The sequence below is a fragment of the Lissotriton helveticus genome, chromosome 3_2 (genome assembly GCF_964261635.1).
Source record: "Lissotriton helveticus chromosome 3_2, aLisHel1.1, whole genome shotgun sequence".
Classification (NCBI taxonomy): Eukaryota; Metazoa; Chordata; class Amphibia; order Caudata; family Salamandridae; genus Lissotriton; species Lissotriton helveticus.
Genome location: NC_136062.1, coordinates 47,288,930 through 47,308,523, shown reverse-complemented (window position 1 = coordinate 47,308,523; position 19,594 = coordinate 47,288,930). Strand labels below are relative to the sequence as shown.

General features: G+C 43.8%; 1 protein-coding gene across 2 annotated transcripts in view; it reads right to left on the bottom strand.

Annotated features, from left to right (window-relative positions):
- The window catches only part of FBN1 (fibrillin 1), a 713,526-nt gene that overhangs the window by 483,600 nt on the left and 210,332 nt on the right, over positions 1-19,594 (bottom strand). For both annotated transcript variants that reach the window (XM_078684805.1, XM_078684806.1), the window contains exons 4-5: positions 4,051-4,146; positions 1,360-1,455 (exon numbers count right to left, since the gene is read on the bottom strand). In XM_078684805.1, coding sequence (XP_078540931.1) covers positions 1,360-1,455; positions 4,051-4,146 — 192 coding nt within the window. The remainder of the gene's footprint in view (positions 1-1,359; positions 1,456-4,050; positions 4,147-19,594) is intronic.

Here is a 19,594-nt window from a genome sequence, read left to right as displayed (position 1 = left end):
ATGAACTCCCGCGGCCTGAGCATCAATAACTCGAAATCTTTTACAATGATGACAGGCTTAACCCCCAAAAAAATATACCCTCACTTTGTAAATGGCGACAAAATACCGACCACCAAGACCTTTTCGTATCTTGGTGTCCTTTTTGACCATAAATTAACTTGGGCACCAGCAATACAAAAGAAAAAGGGTGAGGTAGTGCGGGCTAACGCAGCAATACTGGATTTTTCCCAAAAAAATGGGCAATAGCCCGGTGGCTGCTATTCTGAAGCTATATCAAGCCAAAAGCACTGCAATCGCACGTTATGGGAGTGAAATATGGGGGTCAGAATCCCTAGATGTCCTTGAAGTTACCGAGAACAACTTTCTAAAGCAGGTTTTATGGCTACCCAGGGGAACAGCCAACTTTCCCGTACACGAGGAACTTGGTATCCCATATCTAAGTGACAAGTTGGCTGTGAATCCTCTGTTATGCTGGCTAAATACCTGGCTAAACACAAACATACCCCTCACCAGAAATATCCTTCAAGAGGCACTAGAGTGGGATGGGAGACTTAAGATTCCATGGGTAAAATATATAAAAAGATGGTTCTTTGAACTAGGCCGACCGGATCTTTTTCTAGCCCCTGAGACAATAACTAAAACTGATGTAACTTTTGTCAGGAACACTTTTATGTTGTCCAGGCATTTGGCGCGGGGGGGGAGTGAGTACAAGAAAAGTAGTGTGAGACAGTATGTTCTAACAAAAACCTGTCCACACATGGAACCTTACCTGGCTTGGCCTCTGTCTGGATATGATCGTTTTTTACTAACAAGGTTTCGTTTTAATATGTTCCATCTTTTGCTCGCTGTTCCAAGTGGGGCACATAGAGGACAAGTGTTGCCAACTTGCGGCTGCGACAATAAGTCTCCGCAAGATCTGGCACACTTTTTATTCTTTTGTCAGTTTTATACACTCCCCCGTACTCTGTTTTTAAAACCTCTACTTAAACAGTTGAATTTTGTACAATTCAGACCTGCACTTTGCCACCTCCAAATGCTAAACAGTGAATGTACTATGTTTGTATGCAGCTTTTTAAAACTTGCAGTTAAACATAGAAAAAGCATGGAAGGGTAATTAGTTTTGCTGCTGAATGTATCCTTATTTCCACTGCATTTTTATCTTTTTAACCATAACATCGTTTTTATGCTTGTGTCTATGTCCACTATGATATTACTCTTCTTATTTCTCATTTTTAAGTATGGATAAACGTTTTATGAAATGTACTTTTATGATTGTTATATGTAAACAATCGAATAAAGATATTTACTTACTTACTTACTGACATGAACATAGGACTGGAGTAACAGAGAGCGTCTTACCTCTTTCGCACTGGGATCCAGTGAAGCCATACATACAAGCGCATCGGTTGGGAGCCACACATCTTCCTCCATTCAGACATCCATGTTCACAAACAGCTGCCAGGTGGGAAGAAAAACCTTAGTGAGATTCAATTGTGCAATGAAATGAGCCATCTTGCATGCAGTGAGGAAAATAACTAGGGTTCTTTTTCTAATGGATTCAATCCCATATTTTGACATTGACCAGCGTGGATCTTGTGTCACACTCAAATGCCACTTGTACTAGCTCAGAGCTGGCTGCATCACCCAGAGTGAGCGCGAGCTCCTGGTAGCTGCACCCGGAATTAGTGGCACCATAGGGTATGGTAATTACCATGTATGGTATTAAAGAAATATATTGGCTTTTACCTACAGAATTGCACATCGATATCTGCACGTTTTTCCCAACCTCCGGGCACTCTTCCCTGCACTTTTTGTTGCATATACTCAATCAATGATTATTGTTTTAAGGTAATAAAAATCATCTCAATATCGCCATGTACATTATTATCATTTGATATTTGATATTTATGTGTATTTGTAGAGCGCAAACGTTCGCTCCCGAGGGAGCATCATGGCGCTGGGCAAGCTGCAGGGGATAAATGAAGAGGTGGAGTATGATGAACAGAAAGAAATTAAATGAAAGGAAATTAAATGGCAGCCAAAACAGAGGGGTCAGATTGTTGATAGACCCATGTCTTGAGAAGTCTCCTGAAACTGTTCTCGTTTTCGACAAGTCTAAGATTGACAGGCAGGTTGTTCCAGGCCCTGGCTGCCAGAACAGTAAAAGATTTCCCACCTTTAGTCTTGTATTTGTACTTGGGAATAATGACAAGATTTGTCCCGGAGGATCTCAAGCAGCGCGGGGGATTGTAGCGCGCGAAGCGATTTACGAAGTAGTGGGGCCCTGTATTTTGAATGGTTTTAAAAACGGTGAGAAGCAATTTAAAGAGGATTCTTTTATGCAGCGGCAGCCAATGCAGCAAATTTAGTGCTGCAGACGCAGATGACCTTCTAGGGAGTTGTAGAACCAGCCTAGCTGCTGCGTGTTGTATGCTCTGCAGCTTTCTAAGGGTAGATTTTTTCACTCCGGCCATAAGACCATTGCAGTAGTCAAGTCGGGGAAGAATGAGGGCTACCACGACTGACTTTCTGGCTGCAATTGGAAGAAAATCAAAGAATTTCTTTAGAGATTTTATTTGTCCAAAGCAACGACCGGCAGTGATCCTGACGTGGTCATCGAAGGAGAGAGATGAATCGAATTGTATGCCTAAGTTCCGGGCTGATGAAACTGAGCTGGGAGGGGCTTCCGATCCTAAGGGCCACCAGTCTTTCGGGCAAAAAGGCAGATTTTTACCCAGTGGGATAATTTCTGTCTTGGCGCTGTTGCATTTTAGGTGGTTGGTATTTAGCCATTTGAAAACATCAGAGAGACAATTTTTGAACTGAAGGTCTGCGTCAGTGCACTGTTTGTCAATGGTGACGACCAATTGAGTGTCGTCAGCATAGGACGTGACAAGGATCCCATGTGACTCTATCACAGCTAAGAGGGGTGCCATGTAGATGTTAAAAAATAGAGGACTTAAAATAGACCCCTGGGGTACTCCAGATGAAATGGGTTTTTTGTCGGATAGAAAGGGACCAAGGGACACGGTCTGGGACCTATTAACTAGAAAAGATGAAATCCAGGCTAAGGCTGTGTCTGTCACACCAATCTCTCGCATTCTGTTTATTAAGATGGCATGCGAGATGGTGTCGAACGCCGCTGTGAGGTCTAGCAGGATGAGGACAGCTTGCTTACCCTCATCCTGCAGGAATCTGATGGAATCAGTGAGTTCGATCAGAGCTGTTTCGGTGGAATGACCAGAGCGAAAACCCGATTGTTGAGGGTGCAAGATGTTGTGGGCCTCTACAAATGTTTTAAGCTCCTCATGAACTAAATGCTCTGTGATTTTGCCAAGGACAGGAAGTAAGGAGATGGGGCGCATGTTAGTCAAGTCTGTTGGCGATTTGTTCTGCTTTTTCAGCAAGGGTTTTACAGTGGCCTTCTTCCAGTCATCAGGGACATAAAACATTGAAAACTCAGCTAATGAAGCTAATGAAACTTTGTTTGCTAGGTAGATCCCACTCAGTGGCAGAGAAGTCACAGAACCGTGGCAACACCTGAAAAGTACTTACAAATGAACCTCACATTGCCTCTTTCTAATTTAAAAACAACTTTTTGGAACTTGAATATTAAGCTGATTGTTAAATTGTGACTTTTTACTTGAATGAAATGGTTACTCATTGACCTTATTTAAAAAAAAAAAACATCTATGGCAAAAAAAAAATTTGTATTTCTGTTTCATCCTCTGTGCCAATACCAAACATGTATGGATTCTTCAGAATTGATATACAAAAATGTAATAGCAATTTCAAAATATTCTTGGGTATACAGTAGTGAATACCACAATCTTAACACTCTCGAGAACTGATCGAAATAAAGGGTTTACTTGGGCAACGTTCCATTTTCGGGAGTGTCCGGTGGAATGAAAACTTATTTCAACTTATAAAAATGTCCGCTGAGGGCCCTTTTCTGATTGATTACATACTGATTCTTAAAAATGGTAATGTTTTGCTTACAAAAGAGTTACAGACAAAGGACTTTCTATAAATGATTTAAAAAAGACTTACGCTGTCCACAGTGTGGTCCTGTGTATCCCTTTTGGCACTGACATTGGTCTTCATTGCAGGTTCCTCCATTCATACATCTGACGTTACAGTGTTGTACTGGAAAATAAGAAAGACAAAAAGGCCATATTCATAAGATACATCTAGAAAAATATCCACTCCCAATTAAGACACAAAGCTCAGAGAATGGGCACCTGATATCAAAGCCACGATTGGCTGAAATCGACTTGTGGAATTCACTAACAACAAAATAATCAAGCAGCAGACACTGTTCCACTGTTCTCCATTTTTAGGTCGAGCCTGGGCAGTGTATGCACTGCTCAGCGAGGCATGCTGTATTCAGGTATGGACTTGAAGCTCCGCCCATCTTCAATTGGCTCCTGTTATTGTTGTTTCTAAATGCTTGCTTTTGATTCATGAATATGCCTGTTAGTCCCTCCTTAGTACCGCCTTGTCTGTATTTGTAACCTCCCCTGAGGACTGGACTCTGTACATGTGTTGTTACACAGTCTGTTTTATCTACAGTCTATGAGCACTATTTTCTCTAATGATCTTCCCCTATTCCAGCCACTAAGTGCTTTCTTGCAAGGATGCCCGCTTTGCCTCCGAGCGCCACGTGACGGTTTCAGCACAGCGCCCGCTTTAACATTTTTATTACCAATAGGGCCAACTTGACAAATAAATGCTTTTTTTTGTAAAAGAGCATCTTACTATCCCCGGGCCATTTGCTGATCGACGACACATTGCGACGGCTCGCAGGCAAATGAAACGCAATCTCAGTTGGTATCCCCTAGGAGTATATATGCCGGTAAGACCTAACTTGTCACTCCTTTGTGGGCTTTTACCGGGACAAAGCCTGGCCTCAAAATGGCGGCTTAGATGCACAGTGAGGTCCAGTGCCTCGATGGCAGAGGTGGTCAGAACCAGAGTCTGTACTTTTAAACACTGTTAGCACAGCGCGCAGACTATTTGACCCAAAAAGCACCTCTTGGAGGGTTTGACTACCGTTGCCCTTTGAACTCTCTTGGAAGAGTGCCTTGACCCCAAAATGGTGGTCTCACAAGATTATGGGCCTCATTATGATGGAGGATTTTCCGCCTCCTCCGGGCCGGCGGAAGCCACCTCCGGCCCGGAGGAGGCGGAAAATCCTCTGCGGACTCACCAAAGACCCACTGCCGCATTACGATGGCTGGTGGGTCTTGGTTTCTGTCCGCCGCTTTTCCGCCGTGGTCGGATTACAACCGCGGCGGAAAAGCTCTCATTTGGCTGGCAGTGTCTATCAGACACCGCCAGCCGAATTAGGATGCATTTCTAAACATGCTTTTCCGCCGTGGAAAAGCATGTGTACTTTTGATTTTGGGGGCCCGTGGCGGGCCCCCAGGGTGTTGGCGGGTGGGGGGTGCACATGGGGGGTACCTATGGTACCCCCCAGCATTTACATGCACAAAGCGGCAGGCACCGCGCGGTGCCTGCCGCTTTGTGCATGTAAATGTTAAACATGCACTTTTAACATTGCGGCGGGTGCTGCTTGAAGCAGCACCCTCCGCAATGTTAAATATCCAGGATGTGACCGCCAGGGTGGCGGTCACATCCTAATCGCACATGAGGGAACGCTGCAGCCCATGCGGACGTTCCCTCATCCTCTGGTGTCGCGGACGGACGCAAGTCCGTCCGCGATCCTAATGAGGCCCTAAGTGTCCATGCCTGAAGTGATATGGACAGGAAGTTATTGAAATAATATCAAAATATCAAAATTGAAATACACTCGTTGGCGCAGCCTTAGTTCTACATAAAAAGCACTACTTGGTGGGTGCAACCTCGATTACCAGATAAATTGTCATGTTATGGTGCCTGACCCTAAGATGACGGTCTCGTAAGACCACCACCATCGGTGGACCGGACCCTAAATGGTGATTGCCCCATCTCCATTCTCCTCTGGTCTCCCCTAACTATCTTCACTCACTAGCTCCCCCATTCGCCCATGACTTACTGCGGTCCCAAGATTAATATGATGAGCACTGCCTCTCCTGGACCTCTTTAAACTATCCTTACAGGAATAGACATCTACCTTGGCCTAAAATGGCGGCGGCACATTTAAGACTGTGGACCTGGGATCTACCCTCATCTAATATTTCCAACATCATCAAAGGAGATGACCTGGTGGCAGTCTAATCATCTCCAGCTCACAGCTGCTAAGCAGGGATCACTCTGTTTCGTTTCTCCTGCAAGACATCCTCAGTCAACCCCACTCCAATAGGGGTGACGCTAAACTTCGCTCAGGCAATTCCTCCCATCATTCTATCTGTATCCCTGGATTGGTAATGCTGCCCAAAACGTAATGTGAATTGTGTTAATTTTCTTTTTTATTTAGTATTTGGTCTAGGTGCAATCGTAATGGTTTACCTCATTTCTGTTTTTTTTTTTTTTATATTAGTCCTGTTATCTACCTCTGCTCTACGTGCACTCACTATAGACTCATCTACCTTATTTATCTCCACTGCTTATAATTTTAAACTTTATATTTTAATTTTGCTGTATTTTCCCTGGATTGTTTATACTACCCGAAACGCAATGTGAATTGTGTTATTTATTTTTTTAATATTCAGTTTAGGAGCAATCATAATGGTTTATCCCATTTCTGTTTTCATATTTTTATACCAGTCTTGTTATCTACTTTTGCTCTACATGTACTCTTTTTAGACTCCCCCAATTCATTTATCTCCACTGTTTACAATTTTAATTCTACATTTTAATTGTTATCAACGTTTCCTATCTTATCTTTTGAAAAACTCGCACAGATGCACCTTTGTCTTCATCTCCCTGCTCCTCTTTGATGTGTTTATCACTAATGCTCACAGATCTTTTTCTATCATTGGTACCCCCTTTATCTCGTTCTCCCCCTACCATTTTCCCCTACCACTTTCCACTATTTTCTCTCCTGACTAGCACTACCTTCCATTCTACCACCTCTCCCCATTCTCCCCCCCTCTCGCCCCCCAACGCCTCCCACTCGACCCACTACATTCCACGGCCCACAACTCCCTCTGATAACACTACCTCTACACCAACGTTCCCACGGCCCACAACACCCCCTGATAATACTTCCTCTACACCGATGTTCCCATGCCTTCCCCAATCTCTCATATTCTCCGCCCACATTGTGCTCTACCACAATCCACACACCTCAGTCCTCCCCTCACCCCTTGTCCTCTAACACTGACCCATCACGCCACCCCTCAACCTTACCTACTTGTCACAGGACTCTCCCATCACTAAATATATACCTAACTCTTGGTCTATCCTTTACCCCCCTAACCTTTCCAAAAATGGCAAGAAAAACTTCAAACACAAACTTCTTATATGCCATCAAGAAACCTTATTTGTGGACAACTATATTAGCCTAACCTCCATCATTAAAACTAACTACATCTTCTACACTAAACGCCCCTCTAAATGGAACAGTACCTTTCTCCGCCACCTTCCTATCACGAATTCCCGTAAAATCCCGAAACTTTCCATCATTCCTTCCCCCACTTTCCTTGGTGAAATCGACATCTCTATTTTCAAATCAGGAAATATCCTCATTCAAGCTTCTGAAAACCACCTCACCATTTTTGAACACCACTTCAGTTCACTATTCCATAACCTACCATCTACTTCGTCCACTAACCTTTCTCCCCCCAAACGCAAGTGACCCCCTTGCCCCCTCGCTCCAGCTGGTCCCAGACTCACAAATAGACACTGAAACTCCCGACCCACAGATATATCTTCTCACGGCTGCATCAACTTCCTCCCCCCTCCTGTTCTTCCTACAACCTCTTTGGCCTCCCAAACTCTCCCTCGGCTGACTCCCCTGCCCCCCGACACCCCCAACAGCTGCACAAATTACCCCTTTCACCTTCTCTCCTAGCAGCCCAAATATTTCTCCCACTGTCACCATAATACACCCCCATCGTCATCTTACTCACCCCCGACCCCTCAACACCTCCATTAATAACCCCAATCCTTTCGTGTTAGAACTCTCCTCCCTCAAAAATGATTTTATCTCCCTCGCCAAAAAGAATCCTTCCAGTCACACCTATCCCCAGGACATCATACCTACGAACCCTGCAGCCCACATCCAAGGGGCTACTCCCCCTACCGAAATCTCCTTACCCGAATCGCCCAGCAGTAAACCGAACCATCCCCCCTTTTCTTCCTGGCCTCAATTTAAACCACCTCGCCTCCACGTTGACCACAAAGTCTCTCCCACCTCATTCATCTATCCCTGTGATCCTTGGAACAAGTAGAACCCCGTCCTCCCCTGCATCACCCAGACCTCCGCAACAACTCACCACTACCCACTCCTGTTCCCCCACAAAAATGACTGACCCCAAACACCTTAACTGCATGCTGGCCAACTGCCGTTCAGCTTCCTGTCATGTATCTGATTTTGCCTCAAAGAGTCCTTCCAGTCACACCTATCCCCTGAACTTCATACCCACGAACCCTGCACCCCACATCCAAGGGGCTTCCCCCCTATTGAAAACCCCTCATCTGAGTCGCCCTGCAGTAAACGCCCTAGCATACCACCCCCTTTCTTGAACCATCTCCCCCCTGTTCTTCCTGGCCTCAATTTAAACGACCTCATCTCCACACGACCACAAAATCTCTCCCACCTCATTCATTTATCCCTGTAATCCTAGGAACAAGTAGGATCCCGCCCTCCCCTGCTTTGCCCAGAACTCGGCAACAACTCACCACTATACACTCCTGTTCCCCCACTAAAACGACTAACCCAAACCCCTCAACTGCATGCTGGTCAACTGCCGCTCAGCTTCCTGCCATGCTACGGAAATTGCTGAGACCATCCTCAGTGAAAGCATCGACATCGCATTTCTGACGGAAACATGGCTCAATGACCACTCCGCATCAATCCTAGACCTGCTCGCACCCCCAGGTTACACCATCCTCAGAAAAGACAGGCTTATTAATACTTACACCTGTCCCGCAACCTGACCTGACTACTTTTGAATATCTGAGTGCTGAACGCACTATTCAGGGCTCCCCCCGATTTGTTTACATAATATTTACCATAATCCTGGTGGCCCTCTCACCTTTGTCAAAGAATTATCTGATCTTCTTATCCAATCAGTAGTCTCCAACTCTAGTAACCTCTTCCTGGGGGACTTGAACCTCCACTGGAATAAAACTGATGACCCCATGATCAACCTTATTAACGACCTACTTGATATCAGCAACCGGAAGCAACTTTGCAAATCTCCAACACACGACAAAGGTGCCAACCTTGATGCTGTCATCACCAGCAAGGACCTGGCTGTTCTCTCCAACATTATCCCCATTGACTGGTCCGATCACCACCTCATCCTCTTCACGATCAACAGCTCCATACCCCCCTCCTCTAATACAATTAAACAAATTAAACTAACCAGAAATCTTCACCTTATCCCCCAAGGGCGGGCTGGAGAATAAAATAAAAGCTCACCTACGACTTACTCCTCTCCCCCACAGCACTAATGACCTTACAGAACATTATAACAGATCTATCCTTGACCAAATCGCCCCAGCCAAACTCAAACTACAAAAAAGCAAACAATCTAAATCCTGGTTCAATGCTGACCTTAACAATGAGAGGCGAGCACTCAGACTGACCGAACGCACTTGGAGGCAACAGCCCTCCTCCTCTAATCTTACACTCCTCCGAGCCACTAGGGCCAGCTAAAAAAAATATCTTTAATGAAAAAGCATCCTTCTTCTGTTCGCAACTTGACCAGGCAAAAAATCGACTGATAGAGCTATTTAACATTGTTCAAAACCAAACTACTTCAGCCCCTCCTAATCTTCCGGCTTCGGTTGAAAGATGTGAGGAAATCGCTAGCCTCTTCTTAGATAAAATCACCAAGATTGACCTATCCTTCGCCGTTTCACCCTCCCACATAACCTACCTCTGCTCCCTAACTTTCTCCCCGTATCTCCTGCCACTCCTTCCCCCCCTCTGCTCAACTTTTCACCGCTGTCACCCCCGCAGTACCCCACCACATTATCCCCCGGCAAAAGAACAATGCTTCCTAGATTCACTTTAATCCTGTCTCAGGAAGTGATATCCTTAGCATCATCTCCAAGTTAAAACCATCCTCACATACCAGAGATCCTATCCCGGCCCATCTAGTTCAACATCTAAAACACATCATCGCCCCATATTGGACCTCCATCATCAACTCTTCCCTTTCCACCGGTACAGTTCCTGCATCCCTCCAACTAGGTCAAATTACCCCCATCATTAAAAATGCTTCAGCTGACCCAAATGACTTAAATAACCTACGCCCTATCTCTAACCTTCCTTTCTTATCTAAAGCCCTAGAAAAATGCGCCCTGCGCCAGCTGGACAATCACATCAACTCAGTCAACCCCTTAGATGCCTCCCAATCAGGTTTTCAAAATGGCTGTGGCACTGAAACAGCCATGCTCAACATCACTGATGACATCCATCGCTCCCTAGACAAAGGTGAAGCCTCCCTTCTCATTCTTCTTGACCTCTCCACTTCCTTTGATACGGTTAACCATGCTGCCCTACTCAACATACTCAAAGACCGTTTTGGCTTTGATGGAGCTGTTCTTAAGTGGTTCACTTCCTTTTTCCAACATAGAACACAACAAATTAAAATCAACAATTGCCTTTCCAAACCTCTACCTGTCACCATGGCCATCCCCCAGGGCCCCATTCTCTCTCCCACCCTATTCAACCTCTTCATGGAACCCCTCACCCTCATCCTCAAACAAGCGAAAATCTGTTGCCACCTCTATGCCGATGACACCCAACTTTACTATAGGATCAAATCCCATGCTGACGTCCTACATCTCAACAATGCCTTGACTAAGATCCAACTAAGGTTCCATCAAAACCACCTCAAACTTAACCCTAAAAAAACCAGAAATCATTCTATTCTCTCCCAAAAACAACCCGCTCCCCATTCATCACTGGATCTCTGACATTACAGCCCTCAACTGCTCTCTCTCCATCTCTAACTCTATCAAATCCCTCGGCATCAGCATTGATCAGAACCTCAGTCTCACCCCCCACATAAAAAACTCGACCAAAGGTGCTCTCTTCATTCTGCAGCACCTTAAAAAAATCAAATCCTTAATTCCAACCGATGACTTTAAATCGGTTGTGCAATCGTAGTCCTATCAAGAGTTGACTATGTTAATGCCACTCTCGCAGGAACTCCTAAAGGCCACATTGCCCCTATAAAATCCATTGTCAACCTTGCTGCCAGGCTTAGCAAGGGCTTCAAACGATTTGACCGCATCTCCCCCATTCTCAAGGACCTTAAATGGCTTCCGATTGAAGGTGGAACCACCTATAAAACTGCTTGCATCACCCACAAAGCCCTACATCAAAATGCCCCATCTTACCTCTCCGAAAAACTCCTCAAAGTGGGCTGCACCAGATCACTGAGGAGCACAAACGCTCTTATCCTTGTCCCTCCTCTACTAAAAAAGGAAACTTTCAGAATCTCGCTCTTACTCTGGATATGCACCGTCTGTCTGGAATGCTCTCAATAAAGAGCTACGCTGTAACCCCTCCTACCCCCGCTTCAAAAAAGAGCTCAAGCTGCTCCTTCTTAAGAAATACTGGGGTTCTTAATTACTTGGACACTGGCCTTCAACTCCCACTCTCTCTTATGCAGTTCTATCCCATCCTATCACTCCCACTCTATTATCTTCGATCTGTTGTTTAACCTTGATCTTTCATGTTTTGCACCATCTAAATTCTGCGCCACATATGCTAATTGTCTATCTTATTATTTCAAAAGTACCAATGCTATATTTCAACTGTGTCTGATATATAACTTGTAAAGCGCTCTAATGCTCCTGGGTCCAGCCAGCACTATATAAAACCTTTTAAATAAATAAATAAAATACCGCGCTTTCCCTTTAATGGCGGCCGCGCACCTTTCTTTATACGAGCCGTGTCTAAACAAAGGGGCATGGCGGCCATTAAAGTAAAAGTGCTTGACAAACAAATGCTTTTTTTTTGTGAAAGCGCCGCACACCACGCTTTTGCTTTAATAGCTGCCATGCACCTTTCTTTAGTCGAGCCGCGTCTAAAGAAAGTGGCGTGGCTGCCATTGAAAGCGTGGCATGGGGTCTTTTAAAAGCATATGCAATGCAATAAGTCTCGCATTTGAGAGAGTTTAAGCTATCGGCATTGTAAATGTCAATGCCTTTTATTTATCTGTTTTAAAAACCAACACATAAAATGTAACTGCCGCATTTCTGCAAGACCCCTTCCCGACTGCAAGAGTCTATCGTTCGCAATCAGTTTATCCCATGTCCGTACTCTCTCTGGGATCTTAATATATCACCCTCCAGACGCCCTTGGTCAATTTTTTAAGAATCTTCCTGATATAGAAGCCAATATTGATAGCCCCCTCCCCAATTTTACCGTTTTAGGGGATCTGAACCTTCATTTTGATGACATCTCACACCCAGCCACGTTTGAGCTGGTTGATGGTCTGGGGGCGGCTCAACTTAATCAAAAAGTTGGTGGGCCCACTCACTCCAAAGGCCATTTACTTGACCCCTTATTTTCGAACATCGAAAATCTTCTGGTCTCGGACCCCATTCCGGTGCCCTTGTCTGACCATTTCTTGATTCCGTTTACCTGGGTTTCTCAGGTTGCTATCACGCCAGCTGTGGAAACTAAAAGACAGAGATGCACATGGTCAAAACTTCCAATAAAGTCTTGGGTATCAACTCTTGAAAATACTAAACCAATACGTGATTGAAATCCCACCACTGCGAATGATAACTCAATGAATGGCTTGAGTAATCACTGGATACTGTTCTCCCTTAAAAATTGATTTGCAATAAGGTAGGAGCAAATCGAACTGCTTGGTACTCTCCTAAGCATTGTGAGCTTAAGCAATCCTGCAAAAGACTTGAGAGAAGATGGAGAAAGGATTTCTCTGCAATTAACAAAGATAAATATAGGCAGGCTATAAAAATCTATAAAGAAGAAATAAAATCAGCTCAGGCTCTCTATTATGAAGAGAGAATCACATTGGCCTCCAACTATTTGCGCGAAATATTTCGCATTGCAAAATCGCTCCTCATCTCATACCCTTTCCCCCTCCCATTGTATCTGATGATACTTTATCTCAATGCAATCAAATGGCAGAGTTTTTCTTTAACAAAATACAAGATATATAAATATACATCTTTTCCCCAGGCTATAGCCCAACAAAACAAAACGCACTACCTATGGATAACAGTTCTCAACTCATAGAATGGTTCTCTGAACCTGATGCCTCTGCAAGGTATTCTTAGCCAATTCAAATCGGGCTCTCCTACAGATTCTTCCCCTCCCATCATTTTAAATCTAGTCATTGATACTGTGTATCCAGTTATTTTGGATCTGATTAATACCTTGTTTCTGATGGGATTTGTTCCCCCTTTTAGAAACGGGCAATGGTCAAAGCACTTTTAAAAAACCTAATCTGGACCCTGAGGTGTTGGGGAACTTTAGACCCATCTCATTACTGCCAGGAATCAGCACAATTGCAGAGATGCATGTTAATTCTGCTCTTTCTGCTTTTTTGGAAAGTAACAACTGTGTGCATCCTTCACAGACTAGATTTAAACCTCAACAAAGTACGGAGACCGCCCTTCTGGCAGTAGCAAAATAATCCAGAAAATCCTAGATGGCGGAGGCTGTGCTGCAATTATTCTTTTAGATCTCAGCGCAGCCTTCGATACAGTTAACCATCAGCTGCTGATCCAGAGACTTAGGGATGTGGGAGTGGTCAGGACTGCTCTGAAGTACTTGCAGTCCTTTTTTGGAAGACAGGTCTTTTGAAGTTTTTGAAGATGAAATCACCTCCGAAACGGATGCCCCTTAGATGTTGGGTTCCTCAGGGATCTTCCCTGAGCCCCACTCTATTTAATGTCTATATGAGTTCCCTGGCAGAAGTAGGGCAACCTTTTGGGATCCAGATTGTTACCTAAGCTGATGACACTCAGCTGGTTGTCTCTTTTAATCAGTGGAACAATACTGGGCCTGGTCTAGCTTTGTGTCTGGAAAAGGTATCGATCTGGATGGAATGCTCATACCTGAAACTCAATGGGGCGAAAATGGAGCTGATGCTCCTTGAGAAATCTGCTACTTTGAATGTAGGATCATTCTGGCCCAGCTGTCTTGGTCCTGTCCTCCCCCCCAAAGATTAGGAGCTTGGGCGTCTGGTTTGACCAAAATCTTGATTTCAAGGAGCAAGCACAGAAGGTTCCAGCAGCTGTTATGGGATTCTGAGGATGATATGAAAAATCCTCCCTCTGTTACCTTCTGCTAGAAGATGGGTGAATCAAGCATTGATCCTTTCCCGGCTTGACCATGCCAATGCCCTTAATCTAGAACCCCATGCTTCACCACCAATAAACTACAGATTGTGCAAAATTGCTCCTGAACATCTCCATTCGCCTATTGGCAAAGCCTGCCCTTGCCACTCTTCACTGGCTTCCCATTCATGAGAGAATCCAGTTTAAGGCATTGTGCATTGTACACAAGGCATTGTCAGGCAAGGGATTTCCCATCATTCGTTCCATCATCCTGCCCTACTGTCCAAACAGGGCCTTGCGGTCGGATAACAAACATCTAGCGGCAATTCGTAAAATCAGAAGATCACGAATTGGAGGGCGTCTCTTCTTATATAATGTTGTCAAACTATGGAACTGCCTTCCCCCCATATCCGCCTTGAGCCAAATTATTTGATCTTTCAAAAACAAATAAAACCTTTTTGTTTCCCTAAATACTGCTCGGAGTTTGTGACTGAACTGCTATCAGTGCTGGGATGCTCTCGGGTAACCACACGCTTTAGAAATGCTGCTTTGTTCATTCATTCATAAAGGGCATTGTCATTTACAATGGCAATAGCTCAACTCTCACAAATGCAAGACCTATTGCATTGCAAATGTGTGTTAATTTAGTGAGTGAAGGGCACTGTGAGAATGTTTGCAATAAGGTACACAGGAACTGCTGCAAAAATGGGTATGGTTGCCCTTGGGAACTTTTACCCTACTGGATAGGGAGGGGCAAGAAGTTACCCCCATCCACAAGATAGTGCCTGGCGTAGATGTGGCAACCCAAGACACTTATGTCAGAACACTGATGGATCTGTTGAAGAACTAAAGTACTGCACCTGCTGTTTGGAACCAGTGAGGGGACCTGAAGTGCTGGAGGTTCTCCCACTTGTACCCAGGACAAAGAAGTGGCCCCCAAGGCTCCATTGACTGACCTCTTGTGTAAGCTACAGCACCTCAAACAGCTGCAAGAGGCCTTTTACGTCACTGGGCTAAACGTGCACAAGATTCAATTATTTTATGATTGCAAATTAACATTTGGTATGATTAAAAAAAGCAAATTTTCACTTGTCAGTCAAGCCATTTCCTTTGTAAGTTCATCTTACACAGACAAACTGCTTTCTAAATTGTTTCCTTTAAACGTTAGTTATCTTCTAGGGAGAATGGAAACAGAGCGAATGTTTCCGTAATACTTTAGAGATATGAATTGAGCCCTCTGCCAGCGGAGTGGTAATCATTGAAAGCTAAGGTTTATATGAAGCCAGGAAATAGTTTTGGAGTAGAGTCCCTCCGGCTCTCTGACATAAATGTCAAAGTAATCGAGATAAGGCTTCAATGGCTGAAGGCAAGACTGTAGAATGTCAAGTTTTTATTTCCTAATTAACTTAACTGGGAACAACTAGGGAAGTTAATGCTGCAGGCAGGCGTTTGCAATGCATGAGATAGAGGATTCCACTGCACAATTTACACAGTAATCATCCTAGTATGTTAACATTATAATAGGAGTAAACAGTAGGGTATATATCGATTTTGCATTGCAACAACTCTAAGGGTGTGCCAAAGGCAAGCCTGTCTGCGCCCGGTAGGGCCCCGTAGCGTCATCCACTATGCAGGTTTCCTTTCAGCAGACAATTATTTAATTACCTTTGATATGGCCTCCCTACTCCACATGGCCCCCTCTAGGAAATGTTCCTTCTATTAGTCCCTGGGTGAGTCAACTGAGGAATTTGTCTGCCCTAGCTGAGCCTAGACCTCTGCTAGGTCTGGCTTGTCAGGGCCCCACACATTCTAGACAAGGCAGAAAGATATCAAAAACTGTTTTGGGCTACCTTGATCAACACAAGATCCCTCGAGAAACATGAGCTTCAGGTGTTCGACTTATTAAATGATGGGGAATTGGATGTCCTCTTCCTCACAGACACATGGATCTCGGTATCAGCCAACCCCTCTCTGGCCATTGTCATTCCACCTAATTACAGAATTTTAAGAAAGGACCGTAAAATAGGAAGGGGGGAGGGACAGCATTAGTTTCTAAGAAGGAATACAAAACCTCATCCTTAGCTCTTGAGGGCCTACAGGGGGCAGAGGCACTTGGCTTCTATCTGTCCCTTACCTCCAACCAGTCGCTTGCGGGGGGCCCTCATTTACCACCCCCGGGCTCAGCCAGCTCTTGCTTGCACTTGTTGGAGAGTGTATTAGCCCCATGGGCTAAGAGGTATGCCCATTTCCTAGTCAAGAGATCTGGGTTGAATCCTTCGTACTTTTGCTCACCATGCCACCCAGCCATATGCAAATCAGTCTGGCCTGGCCTGGCCTGGCAGTGAGGGCTGGACTGTTCCCATTGGGCGAAGGGTTAAGACTGATTTGCATATGGCTGGGTCCAAACTGGAGATGCATGGTGAGCAAAAAAGTCAATCATTTGTTGCAGTTACACTTTTCGCCCTAAGTGGGATGGGTATGCCCTGGGTCCACTTCTTGGCCTTTAACCTAAACACACATCTGCAGATGACGTGACAAGAATACAATATTTATTTTTTAAAGAGCCGGGATAAAAAAGTCTATGTGCAATCAACGGACTATGTGCAATTTTTGATTAAAGTTATTATCCAGTGACGAATTCTGTTAGAATAAGTCATAAGAAATGTTCCATTGACAGACCTATCTAGCACTAGAAGGTCGGATTGCTAGGTTGTGTTTTCCTGTCTACTTTTTTTGCTTGATTTTTATGATATTGAAGTATGTCAGTGGGTTGTGAATGATTGTGCAGTGGGTAAGATTTGAATTGGTGTGATTGGATTTGTATGACTGATATGAGGGGTGGAGAAGAGAAATGAATACATATGCATTGTTATTATCCAATGTATGTATATAATTGTGTTTGTTTTTATCTAGTCAAAACATATATTTATGTTGTGTATGTACATATATATTTTGTGTACTGTTCAATAAATTTCAGTCAAATGAAAACAGGGAGCTACAAGCACATTAAGGTATAATATTGATTGGTAGATTACACTACACCGCATAGTGACAATTTTAGTCAGAGGTGTGAGTGGATCGCTGGTGGAGGTGCATGTAGATTGTAAAGTGCCAGCAGAGATTATGGAGCCTTTCGGGAACTGGTACTTGTGTATACCAACAACTAGCATCATTTGGCAGCGAAGCACAAGTCCTCCTGGGATTGCCTTTGAAGCCATCAAGGTTGATGATCTTTAGCCTTTGGCTAAATCAGAATTAAAATTAAACATTTGATGATTACATATAATGAAATCCTTTGCGGGAGGAACCCTGAATCCACCTACGAAGTTGCATTTTGATCCTGTCCTGTTTTTCTAATTGTCCTTGGCCTGTACATTGTTGTTGCCTTCTATTAACTGCTTTCTGCCATGACCGATAAATTCAAAATTGAATACAAGCAGTAGTTCTATTGCGTCTTGATACAGGCAACATCCTACTTTCTGTCATTTTACAAAAGCACATATGTCCTTGGAAGAGTATCCTATGTGCACAGCATGCACATCAAGAGTCTCCATACATTTTATAGAGTGGCACTTGCATCCAAAAGCTCCAATGATTCCCTATTCCTACATGCATCCAATGCATTTTCATACTATTATTTGCTGTCCCTGAAGCTGATTAGAATGGCATTTTACTGCATAGTATACACAATAAACAAGGCATCCATAATCAAACATTAGGATGGATCTGTTAACACATACCAGCTTCTTCTGTATTGAAACTAGGATATCTAGGAAATAGAAAACAACATGCCAGAGCTTCTCCTGCTATGTGTCTTCAGGATTTAGAATGACATCCCAGTTAATCCACTGGGCACCTTTCATTATCTAGTTCAAACTATAGATCGACATCTTGCTTTCTAAGCCACACCTCATTTAAGGTGTAATATTAGATCCTGTTGCCCACATAGGATTGTTACTCTCCCCATCCCATTTTTCTTGACCTCTCATATCGCTGAGCAATCTCCCTCACACTCTGATTGGAGGAGACTTCAATAAAGCATGGTACACACTGGTGGATAAATCCAACACTGCTCTATTCAAAACTACTAAATCTGAAGCATATTTAAAATGAGTGTACATTAGCTGGCCTTATAGAAAATCTACAGTACGAATCATTCGATTAATTTGGATTTCTGAAGTAACTTCTCATAAATGGATTGTATATTTGTATTGTATCTCTGATAATTGAAATAATTAAAAGATTGCTACAGCAGCCAGTTCTTTCATGAAACAGGGAGCTAACCAATGGAGCTGGCTAGACGGTGCCAAAAACTAGGAAATGTCTGTTTTATTATGCTACTTTGAAAAAAGGATTGCTTGAAAAGAATGAGGACAAACATTTCCTCTTACTTCAAAGTTAATTAGGGATAAAAGGACATACACTGTGGAATGCTGGTAAAGCACCCTGCAAGGGATTGTGTATAGGAAAGAGTTCTAAACTAAAGAGTTTTAAAAGCACTCCTATTAAATTGGGACATGAATAGAGAGGGCGTTTTGACAGAAGCAGATGTTGATCTCCTATATCAGGTTCAGAAATGAATACTTCATTTGCTAAAACGGCTTCATGATCTCAGAATATATTATGTGCACCTTTTTTTCAGCAAAAGGTACAAAGACAGAAGATGTTGACAAATATGGTGGAAAAAGAGAACTCAGGGAAGATATAACGGTTGAAGGCATTTGACACTGCATATCACTTGCATATCACCTGCTTTTGTCCAACCAGATGTCTGTATCCTACTTTGGTATGGGCAGAGGTTTGCTTCAACAGGATTTTGGTGTTAGTTGTGAGTGGACCCTGGTAAGTTCTATAGTCTACTTACCTAATCATCCCCATACCTCAGAGCCCACTTTTAGTGTGGCCAAAGACTTGTGCAGTGGCATTTATGGCATGTTTGCAGTAAGGCAAACAGAAACTACTGTTAAAGCGGGTAAGGTTACCCCCTTGCTTAGGGAGGGCTCAGTATTCACCCCAAGATACAATTCTCAGAGGACCTTTTGGACTTGTGGAAAAACAGAAAGGCTCCACCTTCTGTTTCAGACCTGGGAGGAGATCTGAAGGGCTGAACCTGCTCAAACTTGTATTCAGGGCAAAGAAGTGGGCTAAAATAGTCTGATAGCTGGCCACCGACGTGGCACACAATATGCTGCATTATGCCTTTTTTCCT